The 17445-nt window shown below is 45.7% G+C and overlaps 1 protein-coding gene across 22 annotated transcripts in view; it reads left to right on the top strand.

Annotated features, from left to right (window-relative positions):
• The window catches only part of LOC123767758 (choline-phosphate cytidylyltransferase B), a 664019-nt gene that overhangs the window by 626553 nt on the left and 20021 nt on the right, over positions 1-17445 (top strand). For 11 of the 22 annotated variants that reach the window (XM_045757745.2, XM_045757746.2, XM_045757744.2 and 8 more), the window contains 2 exons: positions 1805-1882; positions 11656-11712. The exons of 8 other annotated variants lie outside the window; for them this stretch is intronic. In XM_045757745.2, coding sequence (XP_045613701.1) covers positions 1805-1882; positions 11656-11712 — 135 coding nt within the window. The remainder of the gene's footprint in view (positions 1-1804; positions 1883-11655; positions 11713-17445) is intronic. 3 more of the 22 variants (XM_069310675.1, XM_045757743.2, XM_045757742.2) reach the window with 2 other exon arrangements.

Here is a 17445-nt window from a genome sequence, read left to right as displayed (position 1 = left end):
AGCCAAAGCTCAACCCCTGCAAGCACAACTGAGTGAGTACCCCTAGATATCTTTCTTTGTTAATAGTGCTTTAATTTAATTCCTTTCCACATAATTTGTAGGTTGTGTGTGGCCTATGTCCTTCTATCCTATATTTCATAACATGGCATTTATTCATATTTAATTCCATTTGTCACATGGTACTTGTACACTTATTTTGTCTAAGTCATTTTGAAGGGCATACAATTTTCTGTCTTATTTCCCTGGCAGCTTAGCATCATCGGCAAACATATAGCTCTCATCCTGTAAATACACTTGGGTAATTATTTAAGTCTAATTATGAAGGGTGAAACCAATCTTGAAGCAAGCATGAGAATGGAAGTGGCAGAATAGAGGCCTTTTGGGTAAAAATCTATGTAGAACAATCCTCTTTATCAACCTCATGCCAAGTTTTGCTCCTGTGCACAAGTAGTGTGACCAGTTGTTCACTGTCCAACAGCACAAATGTCTATGACTAAGAAGCAAAGCCCAGAGAAATCACCATTATTATGGAAGACTTAAGAACAGAGGCAATAGACTGACTTAAATAATTTAATTGATTGCAAGATCACCGACACGTGCGGCTGGTATTCTTGCTCACAAGAAGCATCCATGAGACTACCGTACAACTTCAAAACAAACATTCCTAAGGATAAATACAGTTAACTGGATTTTGTCTCCTGCCTGACAACCTGTATAGGAATCACTCATTTAAATTGTGAGGTGGTCCATTTCAGAGGGGACCTTATGTTTCCCTGGGTTGCAGTCAGATGTACTCGCCTAGTTGTGCTTGCGGGGGTTGAGCTCTGGCTCATTGGTCCCGCCTCTCAACTGTCAATCAACTGGCGTATATGATGTAGTGGCATGACGGAGCAACCACCTATTTGCGTGAATGCTAATTGGCAATCATTGGGTTTTAAGTTGAGCATTTTGTTTGAACATGCTTTTGACAAATCATTCCTAGCTGGATTGAACATTCTCAAGTGTCTTCTTAGAATCTGTATGAACCCCTCAGGGTTAATTTGAAGAGATTCCTGCCGATTGAATGCAGATTGTTGACCTTCCCCGACTGAGTATACACATGCTGCGAGACCAGAAGGTTCTTAGCCTGAGGGAGCAACCAGGTGTCATAACTCGGAAAATAATATTTGCATCACACTTCATTAGATGAAAAGGAACCCCTATTCTTAGTGGTGCTTCAGCCTACTTAACTTGGACATGTCTGTACTGTTCCCTTGGTGATGGTTGGGATAATTATATTATAGTACAGCGCTGCATTGGAAGATGTGCAGAGCAGTTATATTTAACTTTTTTAAAGCTTTGTGCAACTTTATTACAGGCATGTATATGTTGTTACTTTTAAGACCATGGCTTTATTTTGGTCCTGTTGAACAACTTTTATGTAGTTACTGTATCTCGGGATAAAAGATGTATGTTATGATTGATCAAGTTGATACATTCCATTCATTTTTAGAAGACACATACATATTAAATAAATCAGTTTAAATAAATACTGCCCTGTAATTAAATAGATTGTATACTGTACTGTATAATTTAGTCTTAAGCTAATAAAAATATTAATTTGGTTACCTGAGAAAAGTGATCCCCTTAGATGCATATTTCATTTATAGTACTGTAGTAATTTAGTGCAGATATAAATAAGGTAAATTCTCATTTTAATGAGTATTAAACTTCTTGGTGTGTCTGCTTTTCTATTACTTTTATAATTTGTTGTGGTAGGATAGCAGAAACAGGCTACTCATTTCAAGTGGCTATTCCCTCACAGACAAAAGGAGGGAAAAACCCATCTGGCAGTATGAAGCGCTCCCATCAGCAAGCTTTCCCGGCACCACCTCGACCTGGGGTACGCTCTTCCTGATTTTGTGTCGTGACATTTGAAGAGTAGGATTATCTGAAACTGGTCAGCATATTTAGACAAAGATTTTATTTGTTATTACTGTAATTTCAAGTGTATCCCCATGCAATCTGTTTTGCAGCATGCCCCCAAAATTGGGTTTCTTCGTGATGTTGGTGTTATAGTAGACGGAGCATTTTTACAAGACATTAAAGTACTGTATGCAAACAAATTACAGACCATCATCTATTGTTCTTAATTGAGAGACTGTACAAATAAGTTGAAATGTTTAGGCCAGAAACTTTAATGCAGCAAGCAGGTAACGATGCAGGATAGGGTTTACGTAATAAAAGATGAGCAGGAAGTAATAAACACGAAAGGCTCAAAACCGTATCATCGGTTGGTAGTGCAGACTAGTAACATAGTCCACTTAACAAGCATGCTAAAGTGAATACTGCACAGACATTTTATCATACAATATAAATACATAAATAAATTTTTTGCAAATGTATAATTATTATTTTATTCTGTTGTTGGCGAATGCAATATGTTTTGATAAACAGTCATGCTTGTTGAGCTTGTTATGCAGAGTAGTAAATGCATGTGCATTTATTAGCGTGTACATGTATCGGATGATGATTGAGTTAACTACACTACACAAGTTTTGTCCAGTCCTTTGTTATAGTCATAGACAAGTTTTGTCTTTTTCATTGTAATAGTCATTCACCTTATCAGGGTGTGTGTTGATCCCGAGAGCCTAGGAGCTGGGGAAATGTTGCCCAAGTTGGTAACAGTACAATAGTGAAAAAATACGTAATGAGGATCTCTAAGCCCCAGTAATGATTGTGTGTACAATGATGCTTACTGTACTGTATATGCAAAATATATTAAAGATCTTCATCTGGTGAACAAATCCACAAGGGCCGTGATGAGGGTTTGAACCTACGTCCGAGAGGATCCCAGACATGCCTTAATCGACTGAGCTACGACATGGTAAAAAAAATTGCAACCAGGAAATCAACTTGACCTACCATGGATCCTGCAGTCTCTCCATGACACAAACCAGGTTTTTACACAATTCCCCCATGCACCCGAGCTCTGCCAATAAGCTAATCTACCTCTTCACCTTTACTTCATTACACACACAAATCACAATAGTGTGATGCATCAAATGAACAAATCCACAAGGGCCATGACGAGGGTTTGAACCTACGTCCAAGAGGAAGAGACTTTGTCTCAGAGAGATTGCAGGATCCATGGTAGGTCAAGTTGATTTCCTGGTTGCAATTCTTTTACCATATCGTAGCTCAGTCGATTAAGGCACGCCTGGGATCCTCTCAGACGTAGGTTCGAACCCTCATCACGGCCCTTGTGGATTTGTTCATTTGATGCATCACACTATTGTGATTTCTGTGTGTAATCTTCAACTGGTTATTCATAGTGAAAATTCTATGGAGGGAGGCTCATAGCTTCAGTCAGTATACAAGAGCATGATAAAAAGCCTATTGGCTCATACGATGCAGCTCTTGTATATGTAAACCAAATCTATTCATATATGAAGTACTGTATATCTAACCTTCACTTGAAACAATCCAGCGATCTCACATCTATTACGTTACCCATTAACTTTTATTCCATGAATCAACATTCCTGTTTGCAATCCAATATGGAGTTCGGCTCATTGGAGATACCAGAAATGTTATTCCAAGAATCTTAATCAAAAGAAAGAGCTTTGGGTATGCAAAGGTCATTTACACTATTAGGAGGGTCATGACACTACCTTTACAAAAATAAAATAAGGGAGTTTTGGCATGGCAAATACCATACTGGGGATGATGGCAGAATCATGATAGTCAGACAATGGGGGAGGAAGAAAAAGAGAGTAGGAATGATATCTCCCTTTAATAATGCTTGGGATGAGGTGTTTTTAATGATTTTTATAAATGGATGCAACCTTAGAAAAAGTTGTCATGGGGAAGCCATGGAACATAGTTAAAGCAAAACTCTGTAGTTTTCATTTTAAGTTTGATGTCATTTTCATTGTTAATTACTACTGTGATACCATAATCCTACCTTGAAAAGTATGGTTTTGAGGCAAGAGGAAGTTGGGAAAAAATGGGAATAATTGAAATTTCTCTATAGTCAGATTTTACTGGTAGATATTCATCAAGTGTGACAGGCTGAAGTTAAGATTTACCCATAATCATAATCAACCATAATGCTAAGTTAAAATTGACCCTTAGGGCATGGCAATTAATCAGTTCTCTCCAAAGTAAGTAAAACAAAAATTAAATTTGTCTATTTTCCCTTAACTTTTCTTATTTTCTCCAATTCACTTTCCAGTATATTTAAAAATGCATTGATTATTTCTATTTACGTTTTGTCTGTACTGCATATACTTGAGAGTTGTTTTATCATTTGGTGTAAAAAAGAAAACTGCAAAAGGTAGCAAGAAAATGGTGAAATAGTCATTGAACCAATATACTGTACTTTGTAAAATGGAAATGGTCAGATCCCAATTAGCCCATTTGAACATAGTGCCACTGTACAGTATACACATACAGTATATATGCAGCAGAATATACATAATGGCATGTTTCATCAGACAATATGCATTTTTTGGTGGACACCTTCAGCCTAAGGAATGTCATGTAATGTGTAGACATTTTTGAACAAAGTCAATTAGTTGCTCATTTTGGCAATACTGTATCCTGCTCTTCCCAGGACAGGATTAACAACAGTGAGACAATAATGACATTATGGTAAAGACCTTTCAAATCATCATTGTCAGGTGACAGTGGTGAAGGGATTCCTCAATCCAGCTCTAAAGGAACATTTATCTGAACTCAAAACCCTCCTCCAAGCACCATTCAACCTCAAACGCAATCACCAAACAGTACTTGGCTAATTAGCCGACTACACCACACAGGTGTCGGCTACCTACGTGTCGGCAAAAGTTATTGGCCTTTAGCTATCCTAATGTTTATCCCGGTTCTTCCAATAACCATTCACCTGGAGCTGCAGAGTTGCCGACCAAAATTCAGTTAAATGACTAGTTCATCTTTGAAAATGTTGTTTCGTGAATAAGAGCTGATGCTTTCAGTGTGTGCTTCCATGGTGTGGTACTAACAGTTGTTTTTTTTTTGTCTCTGGATTTTGTCCAACATAAGAGTGCCATGGTTTTCCCCTCTCTTTGCTGTATCGTTTGTCTTGTTCGGGTTCTTCTTGATGTTACACCTGGTTGGTTCTTCTAGAAATTTTGGCTAGCTTGTGTTCTCAGTTTAGTATATTTGGTATGTTTGTGGTAATTGCTTTTCAGGTAATACACTCTGTCCATTGCGTTGTGGGGTGATCCCCTTGTCAGGCATATCTTTCTACATGTGTATCAGTTCTTCAGAATTGTGCATTTTTTGGCATGTATCATTTGGGTCTGGAGAGGCCCAAATGATACATGATTTGGGGACTATTTGAGCTTGTAGGCCTGGAGAGGTTCCAGCTCATTACTTGTTCCTGCTTAGCTCCCAGCTCCATTTCTCCAAAGGTAACATTTTGGCACCTGCCTTCCAGTAGTCTTCCCATGGGAGGGGTAGAATTATAAGTGGCTAGATATCTCCCTTTAGCTCCACTCTGCAGCCCAGACAAGATCCCTTCAATTGTTTTACTTTCTCTTCCTTTCAGTGGTTGACTCTACAATGGAGCTTTGTCTGTGGAAGTAATCAAGTGGCCTAATCATATATTGGGTTTAACTATAGATGAAAAGCTTCATTCTGAGCTGGCTAATCAGTTGCATATCTTCCCTTTTGCTTTGACTCAACATTTCCATCAGGATATGTGATGATGGCTTTTCTTTGCAACTCTGCAAGACCTGGTGGTGGCCTGGGAAAGTACTTTCATCAGGGTGGGACAAAATAGCAGTTGGTAGACCAATGTTTGGTGATCTCTTTTTGTGTCTTGAATAGTGCTTAAAGAGCGTTTGAGTTCAGTTGAAGAATCATTCAAGGGTCATTTTGGACTGGATCAAGCAATCTACACCGTCTCCTTTACTCACTATCACCTGGCAGGGGGTATTGGAAAAAATCCATGCCATGATAGGGAGTAATTGTCAACATTGGCTATGGCAGATCCTGTTCTAGAAAGTGCAGGATATTGTTTAAGGGAGCAGCCGATTGTCCAGCTCTGAACAAAAAAAATTGGCAATTCTTATAGATTTTTTTTTTCTGGGGGAAGCCCCGTTGGCTCCCTGAAGCTATCCAGGCTGATGTGGCATTGTATTAGCTTTCTGGCATCAGTCAAGTTGCATGGAGTTCTTGCCTACCAGGGACCACGAGCCAGAACCTGACCCCCTCAGAGAGGCACGAGGAGCAAAGGCCTATAGAAAACCCCCATGTGGTTGGGAGCATTCTATGTCTGTCATCGACTGGGTCTGGCACCCAGAAAAGTAGGCATCCCAAAACAAACCCCTATTCTGGTGAAAATATTGCTTCCGAAAGTCGAACGAGTGGACAAAACTCCCCAAACAAAGTAGCAAATAAGCATGACGTCATCACGTTGCCGCACCGCTGTCTGTGCACCCCTCCCCCCCCCCCCTCCCCGGGAGGGGAAAGGGGGAGCCCCCAGACTCCTGTGCTGGCGATCCAACTGTCAGTTCTTGGCTGATGTGATACTGGCAGGTCACGTGACCTGCTGCGGTTTCAGTTTCTGTGCCTTGTGGTGTGGGCTGTCTCTACGGGTGGTGTTGTGTGAGCCAGGAGTAATAATCTACAGTGCTCAGGCGGCATGCGACTAGGGTTTCCTTCCCTAAGTGCCCTGTAAGTACTGTCCTTGGGGCTGCTTTCGTTAAGTTGCCTTGGGATCTACCTCCGCTGTGTCTTTTACTGCTTGGTACTTGGCTGCCCTTGGAGTCAGCTGGGGTTTCTGCTGCCCTTGTTTACCTCTGGATAGGAGTTAGTTTTTGTCACTGGTAGGGGAGCAGGGTACTGCACAGCTAGTTATCACCTCTTACAGTGGCCGGCTCTGTTCCGCCTGGGTATGTTGTCCTCTTGTGGGGTTTTTCTTTAGTTTTTGTTTTCCTGCCTGGTGGCGGAGTCAGCCTTTGGTTGGTGTCCCCTATCTATCTTTGGTAGTCTTTATATAGACATATCTGTGTTCTTGGTTGTACTCCCTGCTAGGCCTCAGTGAGTGGACACGTCCTGGGGGTTCAGATTTTAGAAGTTAGCTTGGTAGTTTTGGGTGCCGGTTTCCAGTACCCTGCCTTAACATGTTACCAAGGCTAAGGGCCTTGCGAAACCCCACTGGGGCTCCGTGGTTCGATGGATGTGACCCCTTGAGTCCCCTCTTGCTTCGTGCAAGGATGATGGTTGCTCTGTCCCCATGTCTCAGGGGTGACAATCACTGGTTGTGCCTCCGCCATGCTGCCTGTAGGGTCAGTGATTCGATCTTGGCTGGGTCTTGTGTGAGACTCTCGGACCGCTTCCTTGTCTCTTCTTCTGGCGTCTGATTCGCCTGCTTTCCCACCTTCGTCTGTTTCTGAGGGACTCCCGGGTCACAAGGTGGTTGCTCGAAGGTTTGTGCGAGAGCCTGAACGTTGCCATGATGGGGTTACCTGCCAGGTCGGGTGTGGCTTCGTCGGCTGTTCTGGTCCTAAGGGACGTCCCTTCCGCCTCTCTTGCAACTGCTTTATTCGGCCTCCGGGGGCTTTGCGTCGGTTGCTGTGTTGCCGGCTTCCTCTTCAGGATTTTTGAGGTTCAGTGTCTTGGCGCCTACCCGAGTCCTCGCTCGATGTGTTCATGGACGCATCGTCTCTTGGCTTAGGCTTTGTGATCATTGCTCACCAGGCTGGCCAGGGACGGTGGGGTCTGTCAGGGCTCTCGGTATGGTGTGGGAGTTCGCGGCTGTGTAGATATTGTTACATTGGATTCGGGTCACTCACATATCGACGATCCGGCTTCATTCGGACTGTTCCCTGGTAGTTCATTGCCTGAACCGAGGGGGGTTCGATGAGGTCCTTGTCTCTGTGGTACTGGTCGCTTCAGGTGTTTTGTCTGCCGAGTTCTCGGGGTTTGGCTCTCCTGGCGGTTCACGTTCGGGGAGTGTCCAGTGTCTTGGCGGATGGCCTGTCCCCGTTCATTCCCCTGTCCACCGAATGGATAGTCGACACCAACTCGTTCAGTTGGCTCTGGCGGACGTTTGGGCCTTCGGAAGTAGATCTCTTCACGTCGGCGTAGTCGAGGCATCTCCCGGTATATGTTATGGCCTTCCCCGACTGTGAGGCCGTCGGTGTCGACGCTTTCAGGCAGGACCTGGGCGAGGTGGGGTTACCTATACCTCTTTCTCTCGGTTCAGCTGTTGCTCTAGTCCTGACTCCCTTGGAGACTTAACAGGGAAGTGTTGTCCTTCTGGCTACTTGGTTGCCGTCCCAGCCTTGGTTTTATGCGCTGCTTGTGCGGTATCGGAACCTGAGGGTCTTCCCATAACTCCGCCTCTTTCAGCAGATCGGTCCAGCCCGGTACGTAACTGGTTCATTCTTCTTGAATCTTTGCCTCTGGTGTTTCTGCCTCGGTCTATCTTCACTTGTATGAGGTGCAGGTGGCTTCGTTGTTAGTCTCTTGCCTGCGTGCTTCGTCTCGGCGGCAGTATAATGTTTCCTGGCAGTCCTTCCAGTTTTTTCTATCACTACATAGGTGTCCTTCGGTCTCTGAGAGGGTTGTTTACTCCCTTCACGGTTGTTCCAGGACCGTAATCTTATGTCATACACTGTCGCCTCATATCGTGCGGCACTGGCGGAGCCGCTGCAGCTTGCGTTCGGTATTGATGTTACTTCTGCTCCATTCCTCTAGCTGTCTCGTGCATTTTCCTCTCTGGCCTGCTCTTGCGCCACCTGAGCCATCCTGGTCTTTGGTCTGGGTGCTCTTTTTTTTCTCTTGTCTCCTTAGTTTGTTGTGGTCCTTCAGTTCTGTTTTGTTTTTCTAAGGCTCTTTTTCCTGATGGCTTTGGCATCTGGGGGTCGGGTCAGGGAGCTTAATGTTCTCTTCTGGCGCAGGTGTTTTCTGCTCATTTGGTCCTGGTGGTGGGTAGGTTCGTTTGCAGCCATCTCCTTCTTTTCTAGCAGTGAATGGGTCTGCTGCTTTCTGGAGGGGTCCTTGGGTTGTCGTTGCTTGGTTGGTTAGGCCGGGGGTGCACCATGTATTGTTGTTTGGTTGCGGCTCTCCGCTGTTCTCAGCGTGTCATGGCCTCTGTGGCCGTGGACGCGCTTCGGGTTGCCCTGATTCCCTCCCTTCCTTCCGACCCAGGGTTGGGGTCTCACAGGTCGTCCGCAGGGTCCTTCAGTTCTGCTAATTGTCTTGATTTTGAGTTAAGGATGCGTGAAGTCTGCCTTCTGGGTCCTTCCCACTTTTTCCTTATTTTTGGTGAAGTAGTCCTGGGGAGCTGATGGGGCTCTCCCCCAGAAAACTAGCGTTGAATGTAATGAAACGCCATTTTCTGGGTGAGTCCTGGAGGCTTCCCGGTATCCCTCCCTCCCTCCCTCCCTTCGGTTGGCAGTGTTTTTCGTGTGCTTTTAACACTTTCGCGCTTTAGATTAGAGATAACTCGTCGCCGTTTTTTCTTACGATTCCGCATAACAGCCTACTTTTCTTGTCCATCGAAAAAATATTTCTATAAATTCCATTTTTTAACCAAAATGGATGGGGATACTTTTGTTTTCTAGAGAATTTATTCGCGAATGTTTTGGTACCAGAATGAATATTATATCACATAAACTTCTATGAGTAAAAAAAAAATACACAAAGTATGTTTGGGGGTGTGGCGAGCGTGTGGCAGTGGGTTCCCTTTAACCATTGATATATCCAACACGTGGGAAATATTTGTATGTGTTATGTATATGTCTGTGTAGGGAATTTTACTGCGATCACTGTCATACAAATTATAAAATGTTTCAACAAGTATAAACATGACAAACATCAAACGAACAAAAACAATGCGTTCGTTTCTGCCGCGAACGCATACTGAGTGACGTGGTTCTATATTTGGCGCTTCTCTTACACATGCTTTATACAAATGTTATACAGTTCATCTTATAGAAAATTTTATTGCAAACACATTGGTATAAAAAAGAAATACGTACATAGAAAAGTAGGATCAGGAAACGTATAAACTTTCCAAGCATAATTTCCCCCGTGTTTTCGCCAGTGCGCTCGCGGCTAACTACTCTCCACTTCACACACTCTTGCGGGTGGGCAATTACCTATATTAAACATTCATATGCATATGTCCGTGTAGAGAATTTTATTGCGATTCCAATGATACCAAAATTAGCTATGTAGGACAACTGTAGGCTTCGCAACCATTAAGAGAGTGGAAACATTTTGTTGCTGTTTGGCGCTCTCGGCGAGTGATCTGCATAGTTTTTTATTTGGTGTTGATACTCCTTATGCTTGGGCGGCATTTTATAGGTATGCTCTTATAGACAATTTCATTGCGAACACAGTGATACCAAATTTAAATACGTGCGCCTTCAATTATTGTCAGGACAGTCAAAAGAGTGTACACTTTTTCGGTCTTACCGCGTAGGCGCGCGAAGTGCCGAAAGCATCTGGGGTATTGTTTTTTTTTGAGCGCCGAGAGCGCGAAAGTGTTAACATCCAGCCTAAGAACTGATGGTTGGATCACCAGCACGAGGGTCTGGGGCTCCCTCTTCCCCTTCCCAGGGAAGGGGGGATTGCGCAGATGGCAGCGCACGAAATGTAATGACATCATGCTCGTTTGCTACTTTTCATTTGGGGAGTTCTGTTCACTCGTTCGGCTTTCGGTAGCAATATTTTCACCAGAATAGGGGGTTTGTTTTGGGGCGCACCTACCTTTCTGGGTGCCAGACCCAGTCGATAGCAGACATAGAATGCTCCCAACCACACGGGTTTCTATAGGCCATTGCCCCTCGTGCCTCTCTGAGGGGGAGCGCCACATTCTGGCTCAGGGTTTTCGGTAGGCAAAAACTTCATGCACTTTGATGCCAGAAAGTTAATAATGCCATATTAGCCTGGATAGCTCCAGGAAGCCTCCAGTACTCGCCCAGAAAATGGCATTTCATTACATTCAACGCTTGCTTCTTTTTTTTTTTTTTTTTGTGCGCAGTATTTATTATTATTACCAAGGTGCTGTATTGAGTTCATTAAATGTTCTGATGGGACTCAATTTCTTAATAAATTGTACAATCATTGATATTGTTCATCATTTAGAATAGATGCTAGCAGTATAGAGGCAACTTCTGCTTGCCATATTGCTTATTTCATAATCAGTGTGGCATTTGATATTATTTATTCATTATTAAAAAAAAATCCCTCCCTGCAATTTTTATCCATACACATGTAGTCTGAAGAAATATGAGATGCTGTACTTGAAATGTTGGGTTTGTACTCTATAATAAGTTCTGAATTGTTGTGTTGCTGTGTTTGTGTGTAAAGCATAGATTTCCTACAGTACACTTCTGAGTTGTTCGTAACTTTAAAGTGTTTTTGTATGTGGCATATAAAATTGTTGCTATGGTTCAGTTGTCTTCTTATTTTCCATACATTATCTTGTCCTTAATTATAACGTCATAATTTCTTAATCGTAATTTCTCATAAGGTCATGATTTGGGCAAATATGTGCCAGTTTGTGATACTGTTCATAGTACAGTACTGTAGTTGTGTAACCTAGATAGTTGTAGTCATTACATTTATGTATTTGTCTTGATAGTAAGCTTTATATTATGTGGTTATCTTATTTTTATATTTGGCCTTCTCTAGGCGAGGGAGAAGCTTGATATTACCCCAGAGTCTCTGGCCAAGCTTGAAAAGGATATGGTAAGCATTTCCCACTCTTAAGTCCAAGCCCTCCCCTTCTTGTTCCTCATCTTGCAAGCCATGTGTCGTCAGCTTGATGTGTACAGAACGCTTGTGCTGGACAGTGAGCCAGTCTAGAAGCAAGCCTAACTTTGTCTCCTGTGTGACTCACCTTGATGAAAACGTTTATTCAGTATTGCCTTTGTCTTCCATGTTCAAGTAACCCAACAGCTTCAATAAATAATATAGAGAAAGTGTTTTGTGTGTGCCTTGCAGTACTAAAATCTGTTGTGTAACAGTGTTTGAATATTATAATAATAATAATAAAACTATTTTATTTGCAAGAAGGTACAGTGGGTTAGTGATATTACATAAGCTTGGTATTTTTACGTTCATGCAAAGCCACTAACACACACAGCTTTTCAGGCAGAAACTATTATTGAAAGAAAATTACTCTAATATTGGGACATTTGAGGGATCTCAAATGAGGGGGAACAAAATTGAGGGAAAAAGCCCTAGTTATGCTAGGGATTTTTCTTCTGTTGAGCAAATCTTTGAACAGAATCTATTAAATTGTTGAAAAATTAGTCGGTAAATGTATACTATACTGTACTGTACTGTATTACTAAAAGTTCATTGTTCATGTAAAGTAAATATGTTCAATACATTTTATAATAAAATGTTGGAAAATTTAACTAAATCTGCAGTACTTTGTGCATATGTAGTAGGAAACCATAAGTCGTGTATTTGACATAAAAACAACAAATAACAGGCATTAAAAGTAGGCAGGGATACATGCTGCACTTGCCATTAAAAGTGAGTTCAAGTATAGATGCAGGCATACATACATACTGCACTTGGCACTTAGCCATACTAGCTTATAATTACACGTGTAATTACCTAAGTGTAGTTACAGGATTGTAGTTACAAGTGTGTGTGTGTGTGTGTGTGAGATATGAAATGAAAGTTGAAGTATGGAATATTAGCATGAGCCCCAACATCAAACACAATAGTATTATATTATTACCCTCTTACCCAGTATCAACCCCTTTTTCCCCCCTCTCCCCTTTCCCCCTCTCCCACTCCCCCTTTCCCCCCTCCCCCTCTCCCCCTTTTCCCCTCCCCCCTTTTCCCCTCCCCCCCTTCCCCTTTCCCCTCTCTCCTTCCCCCCTCCCCCTATTCCCCCTCCCCCCATTCCCCCTCCCCCCATTCCCCCTCCCCCCATTCCCCCTCCCCCCATTCCCCCTCCCCCCTCCCCTCATTCCCCCTCCCCCCATTCCCCCTCCCCCCATTCCCCCTCCCCCCATTCCCCCTCCCCCCATTCCTCCTCCCCCCATTCCCCCTCCCCCCATTCCCCCTCCCCCCATTCCCCCTCCCCCCATTCCCCCTCCCCCCCATTCCCCTCCCCCCATTCCCCCTCCCCCCATTCCCCCTCCCCCCATTCCCCTCCCCCCCATTCCCCCTCCCCCCATTCCCCATTCCCCCTCCCCCCCATTCCCCCTCCCCCCATTCCCCCTCCCCCCCATTCCCCCTCCCCCCCATTCCCCCTCCCCCCCATTCCCCCTCCCCCCCATTCCCCCTCCCCCATTCCCCCTCCCCCCCATTCCCCCTCCCCCCATTCCCCCTCCCCCCCATTCCCCCTCCCCCCCATTCCCCCTCCCCCCCATTCCCCCTCCCCCCCATTCCCCCTCCCCCCCATTCCCCCTCCCCCATTCCCCCTCCCCCCCCATTCCCCCTCCCCCCCATTCCCCCTCCCCCCCCCATTCCCCCTCCCCCCCCCATTCCCCCTCCCCCCCCCCATTCCCCTCCCCCCCATTCCCCCTCCCCCCCCATTCCCCCTCCCCCCCCCCATTCCCCCTCCCCCCCATTCCCCCTCCCCCCCATTCCCCCTCCCCCCCATTCCCCCTCCCCCCCCATTCCCCTCCCCCCCCATTCCCCCTCCCCCCCCATTCCCCCTCCCCCCCCATTCCCCCTCCCCCCATTCCCCTCCCCCCATTCCCCTCCCCCCATTCCCCCTCCCCCCCATTCCCCCTCCCCCCCAATTCCCCCTCCCCCCCCATTCCCCCTCCCCCCCCATTCCCCCTCCCCCCCCATTCCCCTCCCCCCCATTCCCCCTCCCCCCCATTCCCCCTCCCCCCCCATTCCCCCTCCCCCCCATTCCCCCTCCCCCCCCATTCCCCCTCCCCCCCATTCCCCCTCCCCCCCATTCCCCCTCCCCCCCCTTTCCCCCTCCCCCCCTTTTCCCCCTCCCCCCTTTTCCCCCTCCCCCCTTTTCCCCCTCCCCCCTTTTCCCCTCCCCCCTTTTCCCCCTCCCCCTTTCCAAACCCCCCTTTCCCCCCTCCCCCCTTTCCAAACCCCCTTTAACCCCCTCCCCCTTTCCTCCTCCCCCCTTTTCCCTCCTCCCTCCTTTCCCCCTCCTCCCTTCACCCCCTCCTCCTTTCGCCCCCCTCTTCCTCCTCTTCCCCCTCCCCCTCTTCCCCCTTCCCCTTCCCCTCTCTTCCCCTTTCCCCCTTCCCCTCTCTTCCCCTTTCCCCCTTCCCCTCTCTTCCCCTTTCCCCCTTCCCCTCTCTTCCCCTTTCCCCCTTCCCCTCTCTTCCCCTTTCCCCTCTCTTCCCCTTTCCCCTTCCCCTCTCTTCCCCCTTCCCCTTCCCCTGTCTTCCCCCTTCCCCTCTCTTCCCCTTTCCCCTCTCTTCCCCTTTCCCCCTTCCCCTCTCTGCCCCTCTCTGCCCCTCTCTTCCTCTTTCCCCCCTTCCCCTCTCTTCCCCTTTCCCCCCTTCCCCTCTCTTCCCCTTTCCCCCCCTCTCTTCCCCTCTCTTCCCCCTTCCCCTCTCTTTCCCCTTTCCCCCTCCTCCCCTTTCCCCCCTCCTCCCCTTTTCCCCCTCCCCTTTCCCCCCTCCTCCCCTTTTCCCCCTCCCCTTTCCCCCCTCCTCCCCTTTTCCCCCCTCCTTCCCTTTCCCCCCCTCCCCTTTCCCCCCTCCCCTTTCCCCCCTCCCCCTTTCCCACCTCCCCCTTTCCCCCTTCCCCTTTCCCCCCTCCCCTCCTTCCCCTTTCCCCCTCCCCTCCTTCCCCTTTCCCCCCTCCCCTCCTTCCCCTTTCCCCTTCCCCCTTCCCCCTGTCCCCCTCCCCCTTTCCCCCTGTCCCCCTTTCCCCCTGTCCCCCTTCCCCCTTCCCCCTGTCCCCCTCCCCCCTGTCCCCCTCCCCCCTGTCCCCCTTCCCCCTGTCCCCCTCCCCCTTGTCCCCCTCCCCCTTTTCCCCCTCCCCCTTTTCCCCCTCCCCCTTTTCCCCCTCCCCCTTTTCCCCCTCCCCCTTTTCCCCCTCCCCCTTTTCCCCCTCCCCCCTTTCCCTACCCCTTTTCCCCCTCCCCTCCACCTTCCCCTCCTTTTCCCTCCTCCCCCTACCTCTCCCCCCTCCACCTTTCTCTACTGAGGCTCACACAGGAATTGACATTTCAATACATTCAAATCTTGTTTTCTGGGGGAAGCCCCTTGTGTCCGAGCTGTCTTAGCACATGGGCCAGACGGGCACTTGCCCGGGGGCCCCCACGAGCATAGGACCTGTTCATTATGGAAGCAGAATGTTTAAATATATTGGTCTTGTTGCAAGCACACTTACATAATATAACCCCTACATCCTAGTGTGGGACTAAATACTAAATATTTAAGATATATATTTCCAGGTGAATAACCCTTTCAACAGAAATGAAATGTAATTGTTTTGAGTGGAGCACAGAGGAAGAAGAGAGCTGCAGAGAAGGAGAAAATAGGAAAACTTCCAATAATAACATCGTGGATCAACACAAGTGCAGTGACAGCCACTCATACCATTCCTTCAGATATAGCATCCACATCAGCATCCACTCCTGCAATGTCAGCCACTAGTACTGTTCCTTCAGATATAGCATCCACATCAGCATCCACTCCTGCAATGTCAGCCACTAGTACTGTTCCTTCAGATACAGCATCCACATCTACATCCATTCCTGCTACCAATCATTCAGTTTCAACAGACATACTATCATTGCCTGTTGCTGCTGCTGCTGGTTACATTTTACAAGAGGAAATACCGTTATCTGTAACAGTAAAGGAGTTTGCAGTCCAAGAGACAGATCCAGGGCTATGGAACATTAATGATACTAACACAGTAGATTACTGGAGTCATAGTGGGCCCTCATCATGTCAGAATAATGATGGCAACCTTTCAAACTCACACAGTGTGCATAAAACTGCTGGAGTAGAGAATATGAAGGCAAGGTACTTATCAAACAATGTGTTCAAACGTGAACTGCGGAATGGCGAGTATAAAAAACGTGAATGGCTACTCTATTCACCGTGCCAAGGTCGTTTGTACTGCCTTGTATGTCGCCTATTGTCCAAGCAACAATTCCCCTTTGCTACATTCGGGCTCAATGACTGGAAGCACAGCAATGTTATTGTAGAACATGAAAATGGAGAAGAACATTGAAAGTGCATGACAGCATGTTTGATAAGGCATAAAGAAACTGGAAGTGTAGATTCTTTATTACTTGAGCAACATCGCTCAGAGCAGGAATATTGGCATAAAGTGTTGACATATGTGGTTTCTGTAATTTGATTTCTTGCCTCTAGAAGTTTGCCATTTTGTGTAGAAAATCAGATTATTGGGTCAGCAAAAAATGGCAACTACTGTATTTAGGTATACTAGAGCTGCTGAGTGAATTTGACCCTTTCTTCGAAGAACATCTCAAAATGTATGGATATCCTGGTAAAGGAAATCCATCATATTTATCTGCAAATATTTGTGAGGAATTTATTGAATTAATGGGACAACAGGTTCTTTATACTATTCTTGAAGAAGTAAAAAGAGTCAAGTATTATTCAATAAGTGTAGATATCACTTCAGGCATCTCACATATAGATCAACTGTGACACACAATTTGGCAGGTCATATTCTAAGGAAAAATAGGATTAAGGACCTGCCTGAAATGCTATGCATGCTAGTGGGTTTACAAGAATGTAAAAACTCTTGTATTAAAAAAAAAGGAACCTGTCGTGAGACATGTTCTTCCTAAAAATAAGTGTTGGGATATCAGTTGTTGTTTCAATTGTCCTGGACGACGCATTTTAAAGAATGTTTCATCATCATACAGAGGCTAAGAAATACATACATTTCGGCTACAATATTGTCCATCCAACATTGCATACGTGAAAATGTTATGTCCTTCTTTTCAATAACTACAGCAGCCCACCAGTCTTTTTCCTGAACAATGTGTTCAATGAGCGGCTCACCAAAATATGCCATAAAATTGTCCATTTCATATGTGTCTTCACCAGTATAAGTGAAATGGCCTGTAATGCCTACATCTCTCTTATCAAATATAGGAATTTGTGAAACAAAGTTTGTGCCATTGTCCCACAGGAGTACACCTGCCATTCTGAAACAGCACCACCACGATGGCAATATATCCTACCTCCAACAAAATTACATTGGCCAGGAGATAAAACCCTTCTACTATGCATGCTGCTGGTATGAACAGTTGAACATGAGGGCATTCTTCCTTCAATTTCTGTGTGCTACATCACACACCAGCATTTTGCAGGGCAAGCAGCTGATGCTACAAAGCTCCGCTCGACTTCTCTGCACATTCCATTATCACTGGGCAATACTGTGAATTGCTAACACATGTAACAGAATCCTGGCCACTGAATTGGAAAAATGAGTAATTTTTCACATGTTCACAGGGTATTGGAACAGCATGTAACACAGACCCATATGGCC

This window comes from Procambarus clarkii, chromosome 67, assembly GCF_040958095.1.
Source record: "Procambarus clarkii isolate CNS0578487 chromosome 67, FALCON_Pclarkii_2.0, whole genome shotgun sequence".
In the NCBI taxonomy this organism is placed as follows: Eukaryota; Metazoa; Arthropoda; class Malacostraca; order Decapoda; family Cambaridae; genus Procambarus; species Procambarus clarkii.
Note: the sequence above shows the minus strand (reverse complement) of the source record. Positions and strands in the feature narration are given on the sequence as shown.